The sequence below is a fragment of the Coregonus lavaretus genome, assembly GCF_964263955.1.
Source record: "Coregonus lavaretus genome assembly, chromosome: 29".
NCBI lineage: Eukaryota > Metazoa > Chordata > Actinopteri > Salmoniformes > Salmonidae > Coregonus > Coregonus lavaretus.
The window spans coordinates 14,429,672-14,451,774 of NC_140016.1; the positions used below are offsets into that span (position 1 = coordinate 14,429,672).

Below are 22,103 nucleotides of genomic sequence, written 5' to 3' on the forward strand. Positions count from 1 at the left end.
GCCTAGCCAGTCTCCAGACCTTAATCCCACAGAAAATCGAGTTGCCAAACGTCAGCCTCGAAACCTTAATGACTTGGAGAAGATCTGCAAAGAGGAGTGGGACAAAATCCCTCCTGAGATGTGTGCAAACCTGGTGGCCAACTACAAGAAACGTCTGACCTCTGTGATTGCCAACAAGGGTTTTGCCACCAAGTACTAAGTCATGTTTTGCAGAGGGGTCAAATACTTATTTTCCTCATTAAAATGCAAATCAATTTATAACATTTTTGACATGCGTTTTTCTGGATTTTTTGGTGTTATTCTGTCTCTCACTGTTCAAATATACCTACCATTACAATTATAGACTGATCATTTCTTTGTCAGTGGGCAAACGTACAAAATCAGCAGGGGATCAAATACTTTTTTCCCTCACTGTAAGGGCACCCCCCCCCCACCCCCCCCCCCACCCCCCCCAAAAAAGAAAAGAAAATGGGTATCTGAGTAGATACATTCTAGTGTGCTTGATGGGAGTGTGTGTTCAAGCTGTAGCTATCCCAAACAAGCTTTCACCGACTCCAAAACAATTTCTACACAATGTTCTCAGCTTAGTGAAGCCTGATGAAGAAAATGTACAGTTGTGAATGCTGCACTACTTTTGTGAAAATAGATTATTAGTCTAAAAACATGCATTTTCCTCTATATGGTTACTCAGACTAGGATGCACTGCAATGTGGATCATACATTATTTCAGTGTATCCTCCCATAAGCCACTGCACAGCTCAGCTCACCCTCTTGGTCTTCAGCTCCTTGGCTGCCCTCAGGCTCTTCAGAGCGTTGGCAGTGAGTGAGCGATATCCGTGGGCCGCCGTGAGACGACACGCTCCACTCTGTGCTGTTGCCTCAATCAGAGACCTCCACACAGCAAACACACTCCTGGCAGTACACACACACACACACACACACACACACACACACACACACACACACACACACACACACACACACACACACACACACACACACACACACACACACACACACACACACACACACACACACACACACACACACACACACACACACACACACACACACACACACACACACACACACACACACACACACACACACACACACACACACACACACACACACACACACACACACACACACACACACACACACACACACACACACACACACACACACACACACACACAACACAAATCCTGTGTAGCTCAGTTGGTAGAGCATGGCGCTTGCAACGCCAGGGTTGTGGGTTCGATTCCCACGGGGGGCCAGTATGATTTTTTTTTTTTCAAAAAATGTATGCACTCAAATGTAAGTCACTCTGGATAAGAGCGTCTGCTAAAATGTAAAGAGAGAAATGTTTTTACACCAGCACTATGGCATCCCCTGATGTTAGACTGTGTGACTAGTGACGGGAGCATCTTCAATCATTAATAATTATATTATTTGACAGACATATCCTTCATATACAGTACCAGTCAAAAGTTTGGACACACCTACTCATTCAAGGGTTTTTCTTTATGTTTTATTATTTTCTACATTGTAGAATAATAGTGAAGACATCAAAACTATGAAATAACACATATGGAATCATGTAGTAACCAAAAAAAGTGATAAACAAATCAAAATAATTGACGTTGAATTGACATCTGTGCCATGTGGGGTGGGTGTGTGTCCATATCTTATGTTCACCTCTCCAGTGATAGGGGGCAGTATACCATGTGATATGACCTTGGGGCATCTCGTAGAGTGGCGTATCATTGAGCTGAAATGGGTTTGGAGTATTTGGACACTAAACGGCTCTCAGAGTGTTTTTGTTTTTTGTTTAACACTTTTTTGGTTACTACATTATTCCATATGTATTATTTCATAGTTTTGTAGAAAATAGTAAAAATAAAGAATAACCCTTGAATGAGTAGGTGTGTCCAAACTTTTGACTGCTACTGTATGTCTATGAAACACTGCATGCAACTTGTTTTACAAAATGGGGGTTGGAATGGCTGAGAGTAAAAAGGTCATTAACGTGTAGTGGGATCAAACTATCAAGCTCCTGATAGGTTACCCAGAGTTCAAAGAGTCTCCCTTGCCTCTTTGCCAGTCTTTCCTCTGGAACTGTATGGCCAGCCTCTGGAGAGCCTGAGAGAGAAGGAGATGTTTTATTAAAGTTGATAGGAAACACAATCAGGGATATTTCATTACATTCACCTTATAAACCTTGTTGTAACCCATCAATAGGAATTTGGTTTGGAGTGTAAGTGCAGGGCCCAGCCTAAAGTGAACACGTCTTGTTTTTGTGTACAGGAAAACATGCAGATCTGGAGCGAAAAGCAGTGTTTTTTTATCAATACTAGAAGCTCTGCCGTCGAGGCCCCTGGTGGAACGTCAACACCCCAGTGAAAACTGCCCTGTCCAGTGTTCACTTCCTGTTTCAGATTAACTCACTGCCGACGTCAGCGAACTGATCCAGGAGCTTGGCTCAGAAACACACTGGCTCCTTCACACCCAGACATAAAATAGCAGAGCCACTACGCACCAGCCACCAGTAGTACTAAAGCCACAGACTGCTTTTCAGATGTGGAGGGATTGGTTCACAGGTCCTTATTTCACCATCGCCACCCCGCTACATTCCCCATGGTACAAGGGTCTGAGGTTGACAAACACTCACAGTCTACGTGAGGAAAACGCTCGTCTGAGTGTGTAGGTGAACATTATTACAACTGTTAGGCATACTCCATAGGTCCAATGTTGATGTATTGTTAAATACCAAAAGAACCAAGGGACAGCATCACAGGAAACTAACTAGAAACCACAATGGTCAGAGGCAAGTTCAAAGTCCATGGCAACATGTGGATAGTAGACTCATTAGGAACATTCTTATGTCTGACACTACAGGAAGTCACTACAGTAGATATAACCCAGCTAGACATGTTAGAAAAGAAAGAGGATCAGTGCAGTGCATCTAAAGCAGACATTTCCACAGCCATTCAAGCATATAATTAAGTTATCAGCTAATCAAACACCCTATTATGTAAATCTTATAAGAATTCTCCATTGGGGAAACATCCAATGGGACATCAGCACTACAGTACTATACGGCACACAATTATAACTGTCGTTCCTGGTTCCTGAGACAAATGGATGCTGTGTGTTGTCTTCCCCTGCCTTGCTTATGGACATCACCAAGGTCCCTGAAATACTCACTAATATCTAAATCAATATCTGAATGCATTCCATTTCAAAATATTCAACATGAGTGCTTTGAGTAATGATTTTAATGTGGGGAGGGTGGTAAGAGTGTTGCTTAAAATAGTTGTTGCGAAGATGCTACCAAAAACAGTCTGAGAGCAGGTTAGTGTCCAAATACTCCAAACCCATTTCAGCTCAATGATACGCCACTCTACGAGATGGCCCAAGGTCGTATCACATGGTATACTGCCCCCCATCACTGGAGAGGTGAACATAAGACACGGACACACACCCACCCCAGAGGGCACAGATGTCAATTCAACGTCAATTCCACGTTTCATTGAAATTATGTTGAAAGTATGTTGATTGAACCAGTGTGTGCCCAGTGGGACTCGACCATGGCTTGTCAATCAGCATCAGTATTGTGAGAGGCCTCTCACCTGACTGTAATCTTGTTCTATGGCAGCACGCTGTTTACTGAAGGACCTGGACAGAGAAAAATAAACATCACATCTAGGATTTGTCAGTGAACTGCATTTAGGCTGTAATTATATAATCTATCCATCCATCGATCCATCCATCTACAGTACCTGTCAAAGGTTTGGACACACCTACTCATTCAAGGGTTTTTCTTTATTTTTACTATTTTCTACATTGTAGAATAATAGTGAAGACATCAAAACTATTAAATAACACCTATGGAATCATGTAGTAACCGAAAAAGTGTTAAACAAATACAAATATATTTTATATATTTTCTTCAAAGTAGCCACCTTTTGCCTTGATGACAGCTTTGCACACTCTTGGCATTCTCTCAACCAGCTTCATGAGGTAGTCACCTGGAATGCATTTCAATTAACAGGTGTGCCTTGTTAAAAGTTAATTTGTGGAATTTATTTCCTTCTTAATGCGTTTGAGGCAATCAGTTGTGTTGTGACAAGGTAGGGGTGGCATACAGAATTTGGTAAAAGACCAAGTCCATATTTTTTACATTAAAAAAAACATTTTTAGTCATTTAGCAGATGCTCTTATCCAGAGCGACTTACAGTTAGTGAGTGCATACATTTTCATATTATGGCAAGAACAGCTCCAATAAGCAAAGCGAAACGACAGTCCATCATTACTTTAAGACATGAAAGTCAGTCAATCTGGAAAATTTCAAGAACTTTGAAAGTTTCTTCAAGTGCAGTCGCAAAAACTATCAAGTGCTATGATGAGTCCCCTGTAGCTCAGTTGGTAGAGCATGGCGCTTGCAACGCCAGGGTTGTGGGTTTGTTTCCCACGGGGGGCCAGTATGAAAATGTATGCACTCACTAACTGTAAGTCGCTCTGGATAAGAGCGTCTGCTAAATGACTAAAATGTAATGAAACTGGCTCTCATGAGGACCTCCACAGGAAAGGAAGACCTATAGTTACCTCTGCTGCAGAGGATAAGTTCATTAGAGTTACCAGCCTCAGAAATTGCAGCCCAAATAAATGCTTCACAGAGTTCAAGTAACAGACACATCTCAACATCAACTGTTCAGAGGAGACTGCGTGAATCAGGCCCTGCAAAGAAACCACTACTAAAGGACACCAATAAGAAGAAGAGACTTGCTTGGGCCAAGAATCACGAGCAATGGACATTAGACCGGTGGAAATCTGTCCTTTGGTCTGATGAGTCCAAATTTGAGATTTTTGGTTCCAACCGCCGTGTCTTTGTGAGACGCAGAGTAGGTGAACGGAGGATCTCAGCATATGTGTTTCCCACTGTGAAGCATGAAGGAGGAGGTGTGATGGTGTGGGGGTGCTTTGCTGGTGATACTGTCAGTGATTTATTTAGAATTCAAGGCACACTTAACCAGCATGGCTACCACAGCATTCTGCAGCGATACGGCATCCCATCTGGTTTGCGCTTAGTGGGACTATCATTTGTTTTTCAACAGGACAATGACCCAAAACACACCTCCAGGCTGTGTAAGGAGAGTGATGGAGTGCTGCATCAGATGACCTAGCCTCCACAATCCCCCGACCTCAACCCAATTGAGATGGTTTGGGATGAGTTGGACCACAGAGTGAAGGAAAAGCAGCCAACAAGTGGTCAGCATATGTGGGAACTCCTTCAAGACTGTTGGAAAAGCATTCCTCATGAAGCTGGTTGAGAGAATGCCAAGAGTGTGCAAAGCTGTCATCAAGGCAAAGGGTGGCTACTTTGAAGAATATAAAATATAAAACATATTTTGATTTATTTAACACTGTTTTGGTTACTACATGATTCCATATGTGTTATTTCATAGTTTTGATCTATTATTCTGCAATGTAGAAAATAGTAAAAATAAAGAAAAACACTTGAATGAGTAGGTGTGTCCAAACTTTTGACTGCTACTGTATATATATATCTCAGAGAGATACAGTTGAAGTCGGAAGTTTACATACATCTTAGCCAAATACATTTAAACTCTGTTTTTCACAATTCCTGACATTTAATCCTAGTACAAATTCTCTGTCTTAGTTCAGTTAGGATCACCACTTTATTTTAAGAATGTGAAATGTCAGAATAATAGTAGAGAGAATGATTTATTTCAGCTTTTATTTATTTCATCACATTCTCAGTGGGTCAGAAGTTTACATACACTCAATTAGTATTTGGTAGCATTGCCTTTAAATTGTTTAACATGGGTCAAAAGTTTCGCGTAGCCTTCCACAAGCTTCCCACAATAAGTTGAGTGAATTTTGGCCCCTTCCTCCTGACAGACCTGGTGTAACTGAGTCAGGTTTGTAGGCCTCCTTGCTCGCACACGCTTTTTCAGTTCTGCCCACACATTTTCTATAGGATTGAGGTCAGGGCTTTGTGATGGCCACTCCAATACCTTGACTTTGTTGTCCTTAAGCCATTTTGCCACAACTTTGGAAGTATGCTTGGGGTCATTGTCCATTTGGAAGACCTATTTGCTACCAAGCTTTAACTTCCTGACTGATGTCTTGAGACGTTGCTTCAATATATCCACATAATTGTCCTTCCTTCCTGGTGTTCTTCGGCTTGCAAGCATCCCCCTTTTTCCTCCAAACATAACGATGGTCATTATTGTCACACTCTGGCTCCGGGACTTGTATTTGAGCCAGGGTGTATTCGTTTTGTGGGGGTTTGTTTTGGTTAGGTTGGGAATAGGGTGTGTTCATTTGGGTGTGTGTGGTTTTGGTTAGTTCTTGTGTAGTCATGTGACTCCCAATCGGAGGTAACGAGTGTCAGCTGTCGGCTCGTTATCTCTGATTGGGAGCCATATTTATCTGTATGTTTCCCTTTGGGTGTTGTGGGTTTTTGTTCCATGTTCTGTCAGTATTGCAGAGGACTTCACGAATCGTTCTTGTTTTGTTGTTTTGTTTCCAGACTTTGAAGTAATAAAGTCATGTTCGCTCAACGCGCTGCGCTTTGGTCTACTCATTTGGAAGACGTTCGTGACAGAAAAACCCACCACCAAAGGACCAAGCAGCGTGTCCGGGAGCAAAGAGACTGGACATGGGAGGAGGCGCCTGGTAAGGAGATCGAGAGGCTGGCGATGGCCCAGGTGGGCAAATCGTGGTCCTGGGAGGACATGCTCGGGGGCAAGGGACCTTGGGGGAAGATCAAGGCCCTGGCGAGAGAGGAGCAACGGCGTCAGCAGGGTCATCGTTGGAAGGACGAGAGGCAACCCCAAAAAGTTTTTTGGGGGGGGCACATGGCTTGGGCGGCTGGGCAGCAGGAGGCTGCCACAGGGAGACGTGGAGAGAAGGCTACCGGATTACGGGAGCCATTGGCGAGTAGAGGGAGGGAAGCAGTTGAGGCACGGCGTAAGAGACTGAGGTGTGTTACCAGTCCGGTCCGGCCCGTTCCTGATCCCCGGTTAAGGCCAGTGGTGTGTGTTCCCAGTACGGACCGGCCTGTTCCTACTCCACGCATCAAGCCCACGGTGTGCGTCGCCAGTCCAGCCCGGCCGGTTCCTGCTCCACGTACTAAGCCTACGGTGTACGTCGCCAGCCCGACCCGGCCTGTTCCTGCCACTCGCACCAAACCTACGGTGCGCGTCGCCAGCCCGGTCCGGCCTGTTCCTGCCACCCGCACCAAGTCTACGGTGCGCGTCGCCAGCCCGGTCCGGCCTGTTCCTGCCACCCGCACCAAGTCTACGGTGCGCGTCGCCAGCCTGGTCCGGCCTGTTCCTGCCACCCGCACCAAGTCTACGGTGCGCGTCGCCAGCCCGGTCCGGCCTGTTCCTGCCACCCGCACCAAGTCTACGGTGCGCGTCGCCAGCCCGGTCCGGCCTGTTCCTGCCACCCGCACCAAGTCTACGGTGCGCGTCGCCAGCCCAGCCCGGCCTGTTCCTGCTCCACGCACTAGAACTACGGTGTGCGTCGCCAGCCCAGCCCGGCCTGTTGCTGCTCCCCGCACTAGCCCTGAGATGCGTGTCCTCAGCCCGGGACCACCAGTTCCGGCACCACGCACCAGGCCTATAGTGCGTCTCGGCCGGCCAGAGTCTGCCGTCTGCCCAACGGCGCCTGAACTGCCCGTCTGCCCAACGGCGCCTGAACTGCCCGTCTGCCCAACGGCGCTTGAACTGCCCGTCTGCCCAACGGCGCCTGAACTGCCCGTCTGCCCAACGCCGTCTGAACTGTCCGTCTGCCAAGCGCTGCATAAGCCGCCCGTCTGCCATGAGCCTTCAGAGCCGTCCGCCAGACCGGAGCCGCTAAAGCCTTCCGCCAGACAGGAGCCGCTAGAGCCGTCCGCCAGACAGGATCAGTCAGAGCCTTCCGCCAGACAGGATCAGCCAGAGCCTTCCGCCAGACAGGATCAGCCAGAGCCTTCCGCCAGACAGGATCAGCCAGAGCCTTCCGCCAGACAGGATCAGCCAGAGCCTTCCGCCAGACAGGATCAGCCAGAGCCTTCCGCCAGCCATGAGCAGCCAGATCCGTCAGCCTGCCATGAGCAGCCAGATCCGTCAGCCAGCCATGAGCAGCCAGATCCGTCAGCCAGCCAGGATCCGCCAGAGCCAGCCAGCCAGGATCCGCCATTCAGTCCGGTGCTGCCCCTTAGTCCGGTGCTGCCCCTTAGTCTGGTGCTGCCCCTTATCCTGGTGCTGCCCCTTAGTCCGGTGCTGCCCCTTAGTCCGGTGCTGCCTCTTAGTCCGGTGCTGCCCCTTTATCCGGTGGGGTTAAGTTGGAGGAGGCTACGGAGGCGGGTAGTGACTATGGTGGGGTGGGGACCACGACCAGAGCCAGAACCACCGCCGAAGAGGTATGCCCACCCAGCCCTCCCTTGGTTAGCCCTAGTTGAGGCGCGGTCGCAGTCCGCGCCTTTAGGGGGGGGTACTGTCACACTCTGGCTCCGGGACTTGTATTTGAGCCAGGGTGTATTCGTTTTGTGGGGGTTTGTTTTGGTTAGGTTGGGAATAGGGTGTGTTCATTTGGGTGTGTGTGGTTTTGGTTAGTTCTTGTGTAGTCATGTGACTCCCAATCGGAGGTAACGAGTGTCAGCTGTCGGCTCGTTATCTCTGATTGGGAGCCATATTTATCTGTATGTTTTCCTTTGGGTGTTGTGGGTTTTTGTTCCATGTTCTGTCAGTATTGCAGAGGACTTCACGAATCGTTCTTGTTTTGTTGTTTTGTTTCCAGACTTTGAAGTAATAAAGTCATGTTCGCTCAATGCGCTGCGCTTTGGTCTACTCATTTGGAAGACGTTCGTGACAATTATGGTCAAACAGTTCTATTTTTGTTTCATCAGACCAGAGGACATTTCTCCAAAAAGTACGATCTTTGTCCCCATGTGCAGTTGCAAACCGTAGTCTGGCTTTGTTAAGGCGGTTTTGGAGCAGTGGCTTCTTCCTTGCTGAGCGGCCTTTCAGGTTATGTCGATATAGGACTCGTTTTACTGTGGAAATAGATACTTTTGTACCTGTTTCCTCCAGCATCTTCACAAGGTCCTTTGCTGTTGTTCTGGGATTGATTTGCACTTTTCGCACCAAAGTACGTTCATCTCTAGGAGACAGAACGCGTCTCCTTCCTGAGCGGTATGACGGCTGCGTGGTCCCATGGTGTTTATACTTGCGTACTATTGTTTGTACAGATGAACGTGGTACCTTCAGTCGTTTGGAAATTGCTCCCAATGATGAACCAGACTTGTGGAGGTCTACAATTATTTTTCTGAGGTCTTGGCTGATTTCTTTTGATTTTCCCATGATGTCAAGCAAAGAGGCACTGCGTTTGAAGGTAGGCCTTGAAATACATCCACAGGTACACCTCCAATTGACTCAAATTATGTCAATTAGCCTATCAGAAGCTTCTAAAGCCATGACATCATTTTCTGGAATTCTCCAAGCTGTTTAAAGGCACAGTCAACTTAGTGTACGTAAACTTCTGACCCACTGGAATTGTGATACAGTGAATTATAAGTGAAATAATCTGTCTGTAAACAATTTTTGGAAAAATTACTTGTGTCATGCACAAAGTAGATGTCCTAACCGCCTTGCCAAAACTATAGTTTGTTAACAAGAAATTTGTGGAGTGGTTGAAAAACGAGTTTTAATGACTCCAACCTAAGTGTATGTAAACTTCCAACTTCAACTGTAATTGTCAGAGCGCATTAGTCAGCAATCCCATAAATCATTCTCTGTTTCACACAGCATCCTTAGTGTATCTAATGGTTCTTGTTATGACTACACGGCCAATTGCAGCCATACTGGAGTCATACATACAGTATTATCAAATATGTACAGTATGTATTATACAAACACAGGCTTCTGAAGGATGGGGAAGGGTATAGCAGGATGGGGGCAAGGGGGGACAGTGGGCCAGGGTGGGGTAGATGGAGTAGGGGGCGGCGGCGGGGGGGGACAGTGGGCCAGGGTGGGGTAGATGGAGTAGGGGGCGGGGGGGGACAGTGGGGGGGGGGGGGGACAGTGGACCAGGGTAGGGTAGATGGAGTAGGGGGTGGGGGCGGGGGGGGGGACAGTGGGCCAGGGTGGGGTAGATGGAGTAGGGGGCGGGGGGGGGACAGTGGGCCAGGGTGGGGTAGATGGAGTAGGGGGCGGGGGGGGACAGTGGGGGGGGGGGGGGGGGGGACAGTGGGCCAGGGTGGGGTAGATGGAGTAGGGGGCGGGGGGGGGACAGTGGGCCAGGGTGGGGTAGATGGAGTAGGGGGCGGGGGGGGACAGTGGGGGGGGGGGGACAGTGGACCAGGGTAGGGTAGATGGAGTAGGGGGCGGGGGCGGGGGCGGGGGGGACAGTGGGCCAGGGTGGGGTAGATGGAGTAGGGGGCGGGGGGGGGGACAGTGGGCCAGGGTGGGGTAGGGTGGTGCAGGGTATGGCAGAGTAAGTCAGGGTATAGCAGAGTCAGGTAGGTAGGATGGGGCAGGGTGGGACAGGATGGTCACACCTGATGTCCTCCAGGAGTTCTACCTCCTGCTGCTGTTTGCTCTGCAGACGCCCCACCTGCTCTGCAAAGGCCACCTTCACCTGCTGGGTCTCCTTCACCTGTCAATCACCACAGTGACAAATACCTGTATCAGGACCAGCCAGCACCGGGACTAAATCAAATCAAAGTTTATTCATCACGTGCACAGGCATAAAGCGGATGTAAACAGTACAGTCTACCCAGTCAATAAAAACACATTATTCGAATTTACAGTGAGGTCCAAATGTATTTAGACAGAGACACATTGTTTGTTGTTTTGGCTCTGTACTCCAGCACTTTGGATTTGATACAATGACTATGAGATTAAAGTGCAGACTGTCAGCTTCAATTTGAGGGTATTTACATCCATATCGGGTGAACCGTTTAGAAATTACAGCACTTCTTGTACATAGTATTCGTCGGGGCATGGACTCTACAACGTGTGGAAAGCGTTCCACAGGGTTGTTGGCCCATGTTGATTCCAATGCTTCCCACAGAATGCATTTACAGTTTGTTTTGGTTGTGTTTCCGATTATTTTGTGCCCAATAGAAATTAATGTTATATAATGTATCGTGTTATTTTGGAGTCACTTTTATTGTAAATAAGAATATAATATGTTTCAGAACACTTCTACATTAATGTGGATGCTACCATGATTAACCGATACTCATGAAGGAATCGTGAGTGAGAAAGTTACAGATGCACAAAGATCATACCCCCAAGACATGCTAACCTCTCACCATTACCAATAACAGGGGGGTATAATATTTATGGGGGTGAGGGCGCGGTGATGTTGTGTGGCTTAAATGCCAGTGTTTAATTTTTGTCCAAGTCCGCCTCTGGGTACATCAGCGGAAGCCTTCAGTCTGAAGGTCAGTCAGCAACATCAGAGACCAAGTATCCACTTAGCTCCGACACGGAAACTGTACATGCACTGATGTTAATTATCTCTCTATCACTCTCTCTCTCTCTCTCTCTCTCTCTCTCTCTCTCTCTCTCTCTCTCTCTCTCTTTCTCTCTGTGTGCATTGTGTATTGTGGACGTTTGAATATAAGCAATAGCAGAAGTAATGGTGCAAAATGTGCATTGAGCATTATAAGGGTGCTGACATCATTACTTGGAACCTAAGAAAATGCCACAAGTGAAAACGACCAAATTCAAATTAAGACTACTTCACAGTTAGGAGTAGGACTTTTCTATACATTTTCTATTAAACAGTTCACCTCGTGTGAAAGAATTCGCAATAACAACTTACATTTTCAGAAACTCCACAATTATGTCAAATCAACTGTGGCAAGTGGCAAATGAAAATAAGAGATGTCGGAGGTTCTTTCAACATCTTTCAACCTCCGACATCTCTATTGTTCATGTCATTTGACATAATTGTGAATTAAAAAATATCTATATTTTTTCAAATTCTTACCTTTCTGGGAGGAGGTTGCATTTTCGGATTCTTTAGTGTCTCCTTTTTATTGTCGCCTACTTCACTTCACTGTTTGTAACGTTTCGCCCAATCGCCTACTTCCCGAATGCTTTTGACACGCTAGCGCATCTCTAGGTAGGTGGAGCACTACGTTGGACTAGCTGTTTTACCTTCTCCAAATCCCCGCAATAGAATAGCGCCACCTAGCGGGCACTTATAATGCTGTCCCCCAAGAGTTTCACGTTTGATCGCCAGTTGCCACAAATGTTGTTTAGCCAGTTGTTAGTTTGTTGTTGGAGAGCCTAGAAGCTACCTAGGTATGAAGCCATATCAAACACCTCAAGTATTCCAATGTCCAAAAACATCCAATGTTTTCTTTATTGTTTCTTACATGATTTGTATCATGCTGGTTTAGGATTAGATAGAAATTTCGTTTCTAACCCCAAGAATTGAAAGGTCAACACCAGAATTTAAAGGTCAACAAAAGATATGGCTCTAATATTCTTCAGACAGATTTATCTATGATGCACTTTGCCATACATAGACCTACATTCAGACCTAGGCTATATTATCTAATTTACTGGTCATTTCACAATGAAGTCAATACAGGAAAAGCAAACGCAGTAGTAGATATGTCTGTTTCAGGTGTTTATCCAATGATTAGCAATACAATTTCAAATTCAGAAATAGTGAATAAATAAATGATAAATACAGCATATAGAAATAATTGTGTTATGGTTGATCAGCGTATAGGAGGCTTGTAATGTAAGCTATTCAGTCCACTTGTTTAATACAATTTCAAATGGATAAACAGTCAATAGAGAAATGATAGAGAAAATAATATAGAAACAATGTTGTTATAGTTGATCAGTTGGGTGTATAGTGGAGGGTGTTGAGTTTTTCGAACACTTTTTTCAGCCGCTCCAGAAACACCTTCGGAGACACCACTGGTTCACAGTGAGCGGCCAGCTGAAAGCCCTTCAATGACAGAGAATAACACGTACATCTGGTAAGATCTTTGTAATAGTAATTTCATGGCTCTTCAGTTATCTCTGCCATGTCCAGAATTTCAGGAGTCGCTAGAGCGCGATGGGACAAGGACATCCCGGCCGGCCAAGGACAACCCTCCCCTAACCCGGATGACGCTACGCCAATTGTGCGTCGCCTCATGGGTCTCCCGGGCGTGGCCGGCTGCGACACAGCCCGGGCTCGAACCCGGATCTGTAGTGCTGCAGCCTTCAGGACAGTTCTGTGGTTCAGGACACAAAGGTAACATTGATTACATTACTTTCATCTCTAAACGTTGTCTGGACTTGAACAATTGTCAAAAATGTTTTAGTGTAGTTATAACTATCTTACCTTAAGTACTATTTCAATATAATTATTTATATCTCTATCATGCTCCAGAGATCTTCCTAGGCATTGTGCTGGAGATGAGGTGGCCAGACTATCCAGAGATCTTCCTAAGGGTTGTGCTGGAGATGAGGCGGCCAGACTATCCAGAGATCTTCCTAAGGGTTGTGCTGGAGATGAGGTGGCCAGACTATCCAGAGATCTTCCTAGGCATTGTGCTGGAGATGAGGCAGCCAGACTATCCAGAGATCTTCCTAGGCATTGTGCTGGAGATGAGGCAGCCAGACTATCCAGAGATCTTCCTAGGCATTGTGCTGGAGATGAGGCAGCCAGACTATCCAGAGATCATCCTAGGCGTTGTGCTGGAGATGAGGCAGCCAGACTATCCAGAGATCTTCCTAGGCGTTGTGCTGGAGATGAGGCAGCCAGACTATCCAGAGATCTTCCTAGGCGTTGTGCTGGAGATGAGGCAGCCAGACTATCCAGAGATCTTCCTAGGCGTTGTGCTGGAGATGAGGCAGCCAGACTATCCAGAGATCTTCCTAGGCGTTGTGCTGGAGATCAGGCAGCCAGACTATCCAGAGATCTTCCTAGGCGTTGTGCTGGAGATGAGGCAGCCAGACTATCCAGAGATCTTCCTAGGCGTTGTGCTGGAGATGAGGCAGCCAGACTATCCAGAGATCTTCCTAGGCGTTGTGCTGGAGATGAGGCAGCCAGACTATCCAGAGATCTTCCTAGGCATTGTGCTGGAGATCAGGCAGCCAGACTAATCATCGAGAGCAGCAGAATAAGCATTGTACCTTTGTGCATTGCAAGTAGACTACTGGTTCCTAATGACTTGGTTCTGGACCTGTGTGGCAGCATTTAAGACCCATTGTTGAAATTTCCAAACTATTGGGGAATCCCTTTTGCCAGTTTTCTCACTATAATTATTTGTCATACTATATTCTCCCACACAGGCGACTTTAGTAATGGCATGAGTCTGATGTGTGCCACATATCACTGAAATCATTTGTGTCATTTCCTTGGGTGATCTTCCATCTTTCTGGCAGGAACTTAGTCATTATTTACTACTTAGGAGTTTTATTATCTCAACTATTCATTCATTTGCATAAAAAGCCTTTGACAATCTTACAGACTGTAAGAAAATCAGTGCCCCATACATTTTGCCACATCATTTTAAATGGGCAATCTGCAATTGGTACATCCATTTTTTTTAACTTTTAAATTCATTATATAATAATATTAATGATATATTCTTGTGTATTTTATTTTATTCCTCTTGTGTTACTATTTTAAACTATTTTTAACTGCATCATTGGTAAGGGCTCGTAAGCAAGCATTTCACAGTAAAGTCTACACCAGTTGTATTCGGCACATGTGACAAATAAAATTGGATTTGATTTTATATATACCCATTGATTCTTGAATATAACTTATAAATGCCTCATGAGCTTAGTTCAACTGTAGTACCCCACCAGAAACCCAAATATAAGCTTGTTTTACTCCATTGTATAAAACATTTAACTGTCAACAAACACTATATAGCCTCAGAACATGATAAAAAAAACTATATTTGTGATATCATTGATGTTCAATCCTTGAATCCATTGCTCTGTCTAAGAATTTGAGAGTGGTTACATTTCTCCAATCCCATCCCTCAGCTATTTACTATAACAGTGGTGGGGTAAACACTTGTATGAACTGCAGTTTGCCCCTTTAACAAAAATTGCCAACCTTTGGCTATAAACAGATGTTATCTTTTACTACACAAAGATGCATGCTGATAGATGGTAAAATAGTTATAAATCAAACATTATTGACCACATCAAACTCAACACTTGGCTTTCCCCGTGATGAACCGTGCACAAAAAATACTGATGCCCACACCAGCAACGTGCTTTTCAAAAAAGGTCACTCTACACATCAACCTGAATTACTGACATGCTGGGAAAAAGTGGAGATAAGAACATGGGGTGAAGAAGTTATTTTCTTTGAAAGCAATACCAACTGCTATGTTATTGTGCACAGATACAATTTATTAAGGAACACTGTTGTTGAAATAACGCTAAAAGGAGTTTAAAAAATTACAATTCAAATTGATATATTACACTGCATACAAGATGTTAATGGAACGGAATTCAACATACAGTAACATCAGTTAGTTTACTTCCTCAGCTCAGTCTAGTTTAACAAAACACTGACCTTTTATTAGACATAGTGAGCTATATTCTTTAGATTAGACTATGGTGAGCTATATTCTTTAGATTAGACTATGGTGAGCTATATTCTTTAGATTAGACTATGGTGAGCTATTTTCTTTAGATTAGACTATGGTGAGTTATATTCTTTAGATTAGACTATGGTGAGTTATATTCTTTAGATTAGACTATGGTGAGCTATATTCTTTAGATTAGACTATGGTGAGCTATATTCTTTAGATTAGACTATGGTGAGCTATATTCTTTAGATTAGACTATGGTGAGCTATATTCTTTAGATTAGACTATGGTGAGCTATATTCTTTAGATTAGACTATGGTGAGCTATATTCTTTAGATTAGACTATGGTGAGCTATATTCTTTAGATTAGACTATGGTGAGTTACAAATGTCTACATCAGAGATGGACAACTTTGATGGGGGTGGGGGCCACAAAAAAATCTGAACTCATCATGAGGGGCCTCATACCCACATCCATACCCCCACATGCAGTCAGAGCCGGCCCTAGCCTTTTGGGGGCCCTAAGTGTGAGCCAAACACCTTGCACATTTTAGCGGTCCTCCTCTTAACAGCGGAGAGTTAATTTCCTTAAATTCGACTAATTTTGCCATGAACGGAGAGAAACATTAGCAGTTTTATAGCTAATTTCCTGCAGTTCTACACATTTTGCCTGCAGTTTTTAATATGATATATGAGTAAGAGTGACTAACAAAATCAATGGGGGCCCCCCGGTCGATAATTCGACCATGATTACTACAGGTTTAGATAGCTGGCCGCTAGACTAATTTACCAATCTAAAAAATGTTAGCTGACATGGGCTAACTGAGTGACTGTCAGTGACTGACATAACAAGAGACAAACTGCTGATGCACAACCAAAATTTGATCAGCGGGCCTACAAAAGGGGCGTCTGTGGGCCGCCAGTTTCCTATCCCTTCTATAGTGTAACATTTTATTTTACAAGATAGATCAAGTTGCCTGGATTCTAGGTCTACTCCTGGACCATGTACCTCCATGAGGCACATAACACATAGCAGGGAATTGGTACTGGCTGAAAATCCAAGATTGTTGACCATTATGACACAATAAAGCTACTCCTCTACATCCTGTGTTGTGCTCTGTTGATGATGAGAGGGATCCAGAGTTGATATAGCTACTCCTCTACATCCTGTGTAGTGCTCTGTTGATGATGAGGGGGGTCCAGAGTTATCCTTTTAAACCCTTTCAAACACCATGAGCGCGTGATGCATGACGTCTGAGGGTTGAATGTTGATGTACTGTAGGTGCTTGACCCAATAAAGGGGATTTAAAAATTATAATTCTCCATCTTGTCTCTTCATTCAAGGAACTCACTCTTCAGGCTCACTTCACTGTCTGAGAAGTTCAGCAGCTCCTCCAGCTCATCCCCTGTGTCATCTTCCTCCTCCTCTGCCTCCTGGGACATCTGGGGCTTCCCCTCACCTTTCCCTCCCAGCTCCAGGTAGCCCTTAGCTGTGGGGTTAGGCCCTCCGCTCCGTACACCGGCCTCTGCCTTAGCCTTGGTGCCCTGCATTGCGGACGTGTGCTCCTCCCAAACTGGTGTCCGCCCTGGACTGCCGTCTCCTGGCCGGGTGCCTGCCTCTGCGCTGGGGGCCTCTGCGCTGGTGGCCAGTGACACCGCAGACTTGCTGGTACACAGCCCCATGAAGGTCTGCTTTCTTGTGCAAGCTTACTTTCACTCTTTCTCTCACACACTCCCTAGACTAGTGATGCACTGTGCGTTCTTGACGAGACTGGTTCAAACTGGACATTACTACTGGTCTCTGTGTTGCCTCCAAGAGAGGCAGAGGAGCACCCTATTCAGTATTTTCCATAACAGCCGTTTTGAACAGAAGCTTTTGTTCTTCGGTTCAGCTGGGCTCCAGAGAGCCCTTGACTTAAGACTAGCATCAAGACAGCTTGCCAGAGAAGTCTGTTTGTGGCAGTTCACCTCAGAGCACACACCTAATCTAAATCATAGAATCTATACTTATCATGCAGTGTTGTTCAGACTATTTGTAAATGCTATTTTGGACACAAAAAAAGCTTCCAAAGATGTCCTATTAACATTGAATCCATTTAAAATCAATAAATACATTGATAAATGTGAATAATAATTATCAAATTATATGGATTAGGGGTCAGTTGTAGTCCACATCTATTAATCTCTAGTGGACAAACGCACGTAACAATTATGTGCGATTTTAATTCTGTGTTTCCGAGATTACACAACTACAAATGAGATGTTTCTCTACTCATAATTATGTTTAAAAAGTGAGTAATATGCCTTTACCATGTCACTTATTTTTCTCTGAAAGGAGAGAAGAGGCCCTTATCTAACAGTGGCATGACCACAGGTGGGCCTCGTTGACCAAATCACTTTGTTGAATTACATTTTACATTTTAGTCATTTAGCAGACGCTCTTATCCAGAGCGACTTACAGTTAGTGAGTGCATACATTATTATTTTTCATACCCCCGTGGGAATCGAACCCACAACCCTAGCGTTGCAAACGCCATGCTCTACCAACTGAGCTACATCCCTGCCGGCCATTCCCTCCCCTACCCTGGACGACGCTGGGCCAATTGTGCGCCACCCCATGGGTCTCCCGGTTGCGGCCGGCTACGACAGAGCCTGGATACGAACCAGGATCTCTAGTGGCACAGCTAGCACTGCGATGCAGTGCCTTAGACCACTGCGCCACTCGGGAGAATTACCACCTTGTTTCAATCCCTCATTATATGGGGGAATCATTTTTCAAATATTATCTAGTGGGAAAGCCCAATCATCTTACTGTGATGTTAAAAGTTCTGTATCATTTACTATATAGTATCTTTTATGAGATTATTACATGTGTTAGCCTACATAACACCATCTCTTCAGCAAGCATGTCCACACAACACACCTCGGTCACTTCCCTAGCTCCCTAGAATAGGGTGGAATATACCTCTAAACTAAACCACCGATACTGGGTGGGAGATTTTTTTCATCCACTTTAGGGTTAAGGTTAAGAATGGGGGTAGGCAATGGGAGTGGGATTCTAGATCTGTGATTAGGGACAACTTAATTTGGTCTCACAGGTCTCATCATCTCATGCTGATTGTGATGACAAAGTTTTGTCTGAGTTATAGCAGTCAGTGTGCAGGTTCCGCCCCTTTCGCTGACGTTCTACAGGGCCAACCAACATGCACTGTTTTTGTCCTCATAGTATAAAACAGGTCAACATTCACAAGGCCGCGGGGCCAGACGGATTACCAGGACGTGTACTCAGAGCATGCGCGGACCAACTGGCAAGTGTCTTCACTGACATTTTCAACCTCTCCCTGACTGAGTCTGTAATACCTACATGTTCACACAGATCACCATAGTCCCTGTGCCCAAGAAAGTGAAGGTAACCTGCCTAAATGACTACCGCCCTGTAGCACTCACGTCGGTAGCCATGAAGTGCTTTGAAAGGCTGGTCATGACTCACATCAACACCATCATCCCGGAAACCCTAGACCCACTCCAATTCGCATACCGCCCCAACAGATCCACAGATGACGCAATCTGAATCACACTCCACACTGCCCTTTCCCACCTGGACAAAAGGAACACCTATGTGAGAACGCTGTTAATTGACTACAGCTCAGCATTCAACACCATAGTGCCCACAAAGCTCATCACCAAGCTAAGGACCCTGGGACTAAACAACGCCCTCTGCAACTAGATCCTGGACTTCCTGATGGGCCGCCCCCAGGTGATAAGGGTAGGCAACAACACATCTGCCACACTGATCCTCAACACTGGGGCCCCTTAGGGGTGCGTGCTTAGTCCCCTCCTGGACTCCCTGTTCACCCACGACTGGGTGGCCAAGCACGACTCCAACACCATCATTAAGTTTGCTGATGATACAACAGTGGTAGGCGTGATCCCCGACAACGATGAGACAGCCTACAGAGAGGAGGTCAGAGACCTGGCAGTGTGGTGCCAGGACAACAACCTCTCCCTCAATGTGAGCAAGACAAAGGAGCTGATCGTGGACTCCAGGAAAAGGAGGGCCGAACAGGCCCCCATTAACATCGACGGGGCTGTAGTGGAGCGGGTCTAGAGTTTCAAGTTCCTTGGTGTCCACATCACCAACAAACTATCATGGTGCAAACACACCAAGACAGTCTGTGAAAAGGGCACGACAACACCTTTTCCCCCTCAGGAGACTGAAAGATTTGGCATGGGTCCCCAGATCTTCAAGAAGTTCTACAGCTGCACCATCGAGAGCATCCTGACCGATTGCATCACCGCCTGGTATGGCAACTGCTCGGCATCCGACCGCAAGGCGCTACAGAGGGTAGTGCGTACTGCCCTGTACATCACTGGGGCCAAGCTTCCTGCCATCCAGGACCTATATACTATGCGGTGTCAGAGGAAGGCCCAAAAAATGGTCAAAGACTCCAGTCACCCAAGTCATAGAATGTTCTCTCTCCTACCGCATGGCAAGCGGTACCGGAGCGCCAAGTCAAGGTCCAAAAGGCTCCTTAACAGCTTCTACCCCCAAGCCATAAGACTGCTGAACAATTAATCAAATGGCCACCCGGACTATTTACATTGACTCACCCCCCCCCCCCCCCCCTACCTACATGTACAAATTACCTTGACTAACCTGTACCCCTGCACATTGACTCGGCACCGGTACCCCCTGTATATAGCCTCGTTATTTAGTAAATATTTTCTTAACTCTATTTCTTGAACTACATTGTTGGTTAAGGGCTTGTAAGTAAGCATTTCACGGTAAGGTCTACACCTGTTGTATTCAGCGCATGTGACAAATACAATTGGATTTGATTTGATAAATGCTTGAATCTTAAAATCCTCAAATCTTTAAAAGGCAAAGCTAAAGTAATAAAGTAGATTTTTCCCTCTGCCCTAAGGACCCAATGCATTTAATCAGGAACAAGATTGAGAGAGACAAGTTATTTCCCATTGGATGTATTGAATGGACGTGTAAGAAAGCAATTGTAGCCTATTTGACATGGAAGTGCACTGACAGCTTATATCCAGTCTCTTTGCTGTCACTGTCTCCTGTGAAGAGGCCAATCTCACATTTTATTATTGTAGTTGGTGAGTGAGGCCAAAAGTAGACTGGTGCTGAAAGAGGACCACACAACTGGGGTGGCATTAAGTGTTGAGGAGGATCAACTGAAGTTGAAGATTCCTGGTGTCCGCGAAGCCCGCCGTTTGGTGCGACGCAGACCCGGTGAAGAGCGTGGTGAAACAGAGAAGTTGAGTTTTAATGCAGAGTCTTTACCCGACAAAGTCAAGTTAGGATATGCCAGTTATCCCGTGAGAGCTTTGTCCCGAACCCATTAAGCGTTTTAAAGGTGCCCAGCTTTTAGCCATGTTGCAGCAGTGTGTAGGAGGGAGATTCCGAGATGTGAGAAGTGTGCAGGAGGGCATGGGACAAAGGAATGTGTAGTATCATGGGAAAAGCTGTGTGTGTTAACTGTAGGGGTACCCATGTTGCTGGGGATCAGAAGTGTCCGGTGAGAGAAAGGGTCAGGGTCAGAGTAGTACAGAAGGTATCGTATGCTGAGGCAGTGAAAAGAGTAGTAGAAGAGGATGGGTCCAGGGAGAGGGATCCTAAGAGGCTCCCTGTGAGTAGGCCGAGGCCAACAGAGAGCGAAATGAATAACGTGCTACAGTAAGATTGGCTTCTTAGCGTTCATTGCCATGGTTATCAACTGTACTGCAGAAATGGAACATAAATCACAGAAAATAGATGTGGTGGCAGCTGCAGAGAAATACTTTGGTGAGATTTTACTGCAGAAGAGTTAGGTGTGTTAAACTCTAGTGTCTCGTCCTCCCAGGCTGCTAGCCTGGTATAGGATCAGATAGGGCCAAGTAGTGGAATGGGGTGGTGGGGTTTTAATAGGTAAAGGATTGGTGTGGCAATTTTTTCTTCCATTTTCCCTGTCCTTTTTTCACCTTTTTATATCACAAAGTGCATTGAACTTCGAAGTTACATCACCAATACAGTAGGTGACTGTGTATGCACCTGTTAAATGGGTGCGATTCGCCAATACAGAAGAAGAAGAAGAAGAAGAAGAAGAAGAAGAAGAAGAAGAAGAGTCCCGTGTAGCTCAGTTGGTAGAGCATGGCGCTTGCAACGCCAGGGTTGTGGGTTCGATTCCCACTGGGAACCAGTATGAAAATGTATGCACTCACTAACTGTAAGTCGCTCTGGATAAGAGCCTCTGCGAAATGTAAATGTAAGAAGAAGAAGACAGCATGACCTGTGCACCATCTTGTGGCGTAGTACTTGAAAAATGTTCAATGAGGCTTTCTTGTTAGGGTTTTACATCTCTGGCATCGGTTGGGTTTTATGTTGCCAGTTGTGCCCACATCAGAGAGGGGGTAATAAATAGCCAGCCCTTCATTAATGCATGTTGATGAGCTGTGTTGTAAAGGGTGACACACATAAGAGTGTAATGTAAAGTCCAATAGAGTCAAACAGAGTA

The 22,103-nt window shown here is 45.6% G+C and overlaps 1 protein-coding gene across 1 annotated transcript in view; it reads right to left on the minus strand.

Annotated features, from left to right (window-relative positions):
- The window catches only part of LOC311105113 (F-BAR and double SH3 domains protein 1-like), a 47,489-nt gene extending 35,438 nt beyond the window's left edge, over positions 1–12,051 (minus strand). The window contains exons 1-5 of the mRNA XM_084147135.1: positions 12,019–12,051; positions 10,577–10,674; positions 3,636–3,681; positions 2,072–2,145; positions 768–912 (exon numbers count right to left, since the gene is read on the minus strand). Of these exons, the coding sequence (XP_084003261.1) occupies positions 768–912; positions 2,072–2,145; positions 3,636–3,681; positions 10,577–10,674; positions 12,019–12,039 (384 nt within the window). The 5' untranslated portion in view covers positions 12,040–12,051. The remainder of the gene's footprint in view (positions 1–767; positions 913–2,071; positions 2,146–3,635; positions 3,682–10,576; positions 10,675–12,018) is intronic.
- Positions 12,052–22,103: the final 10,052 nt, after the last annotated feature.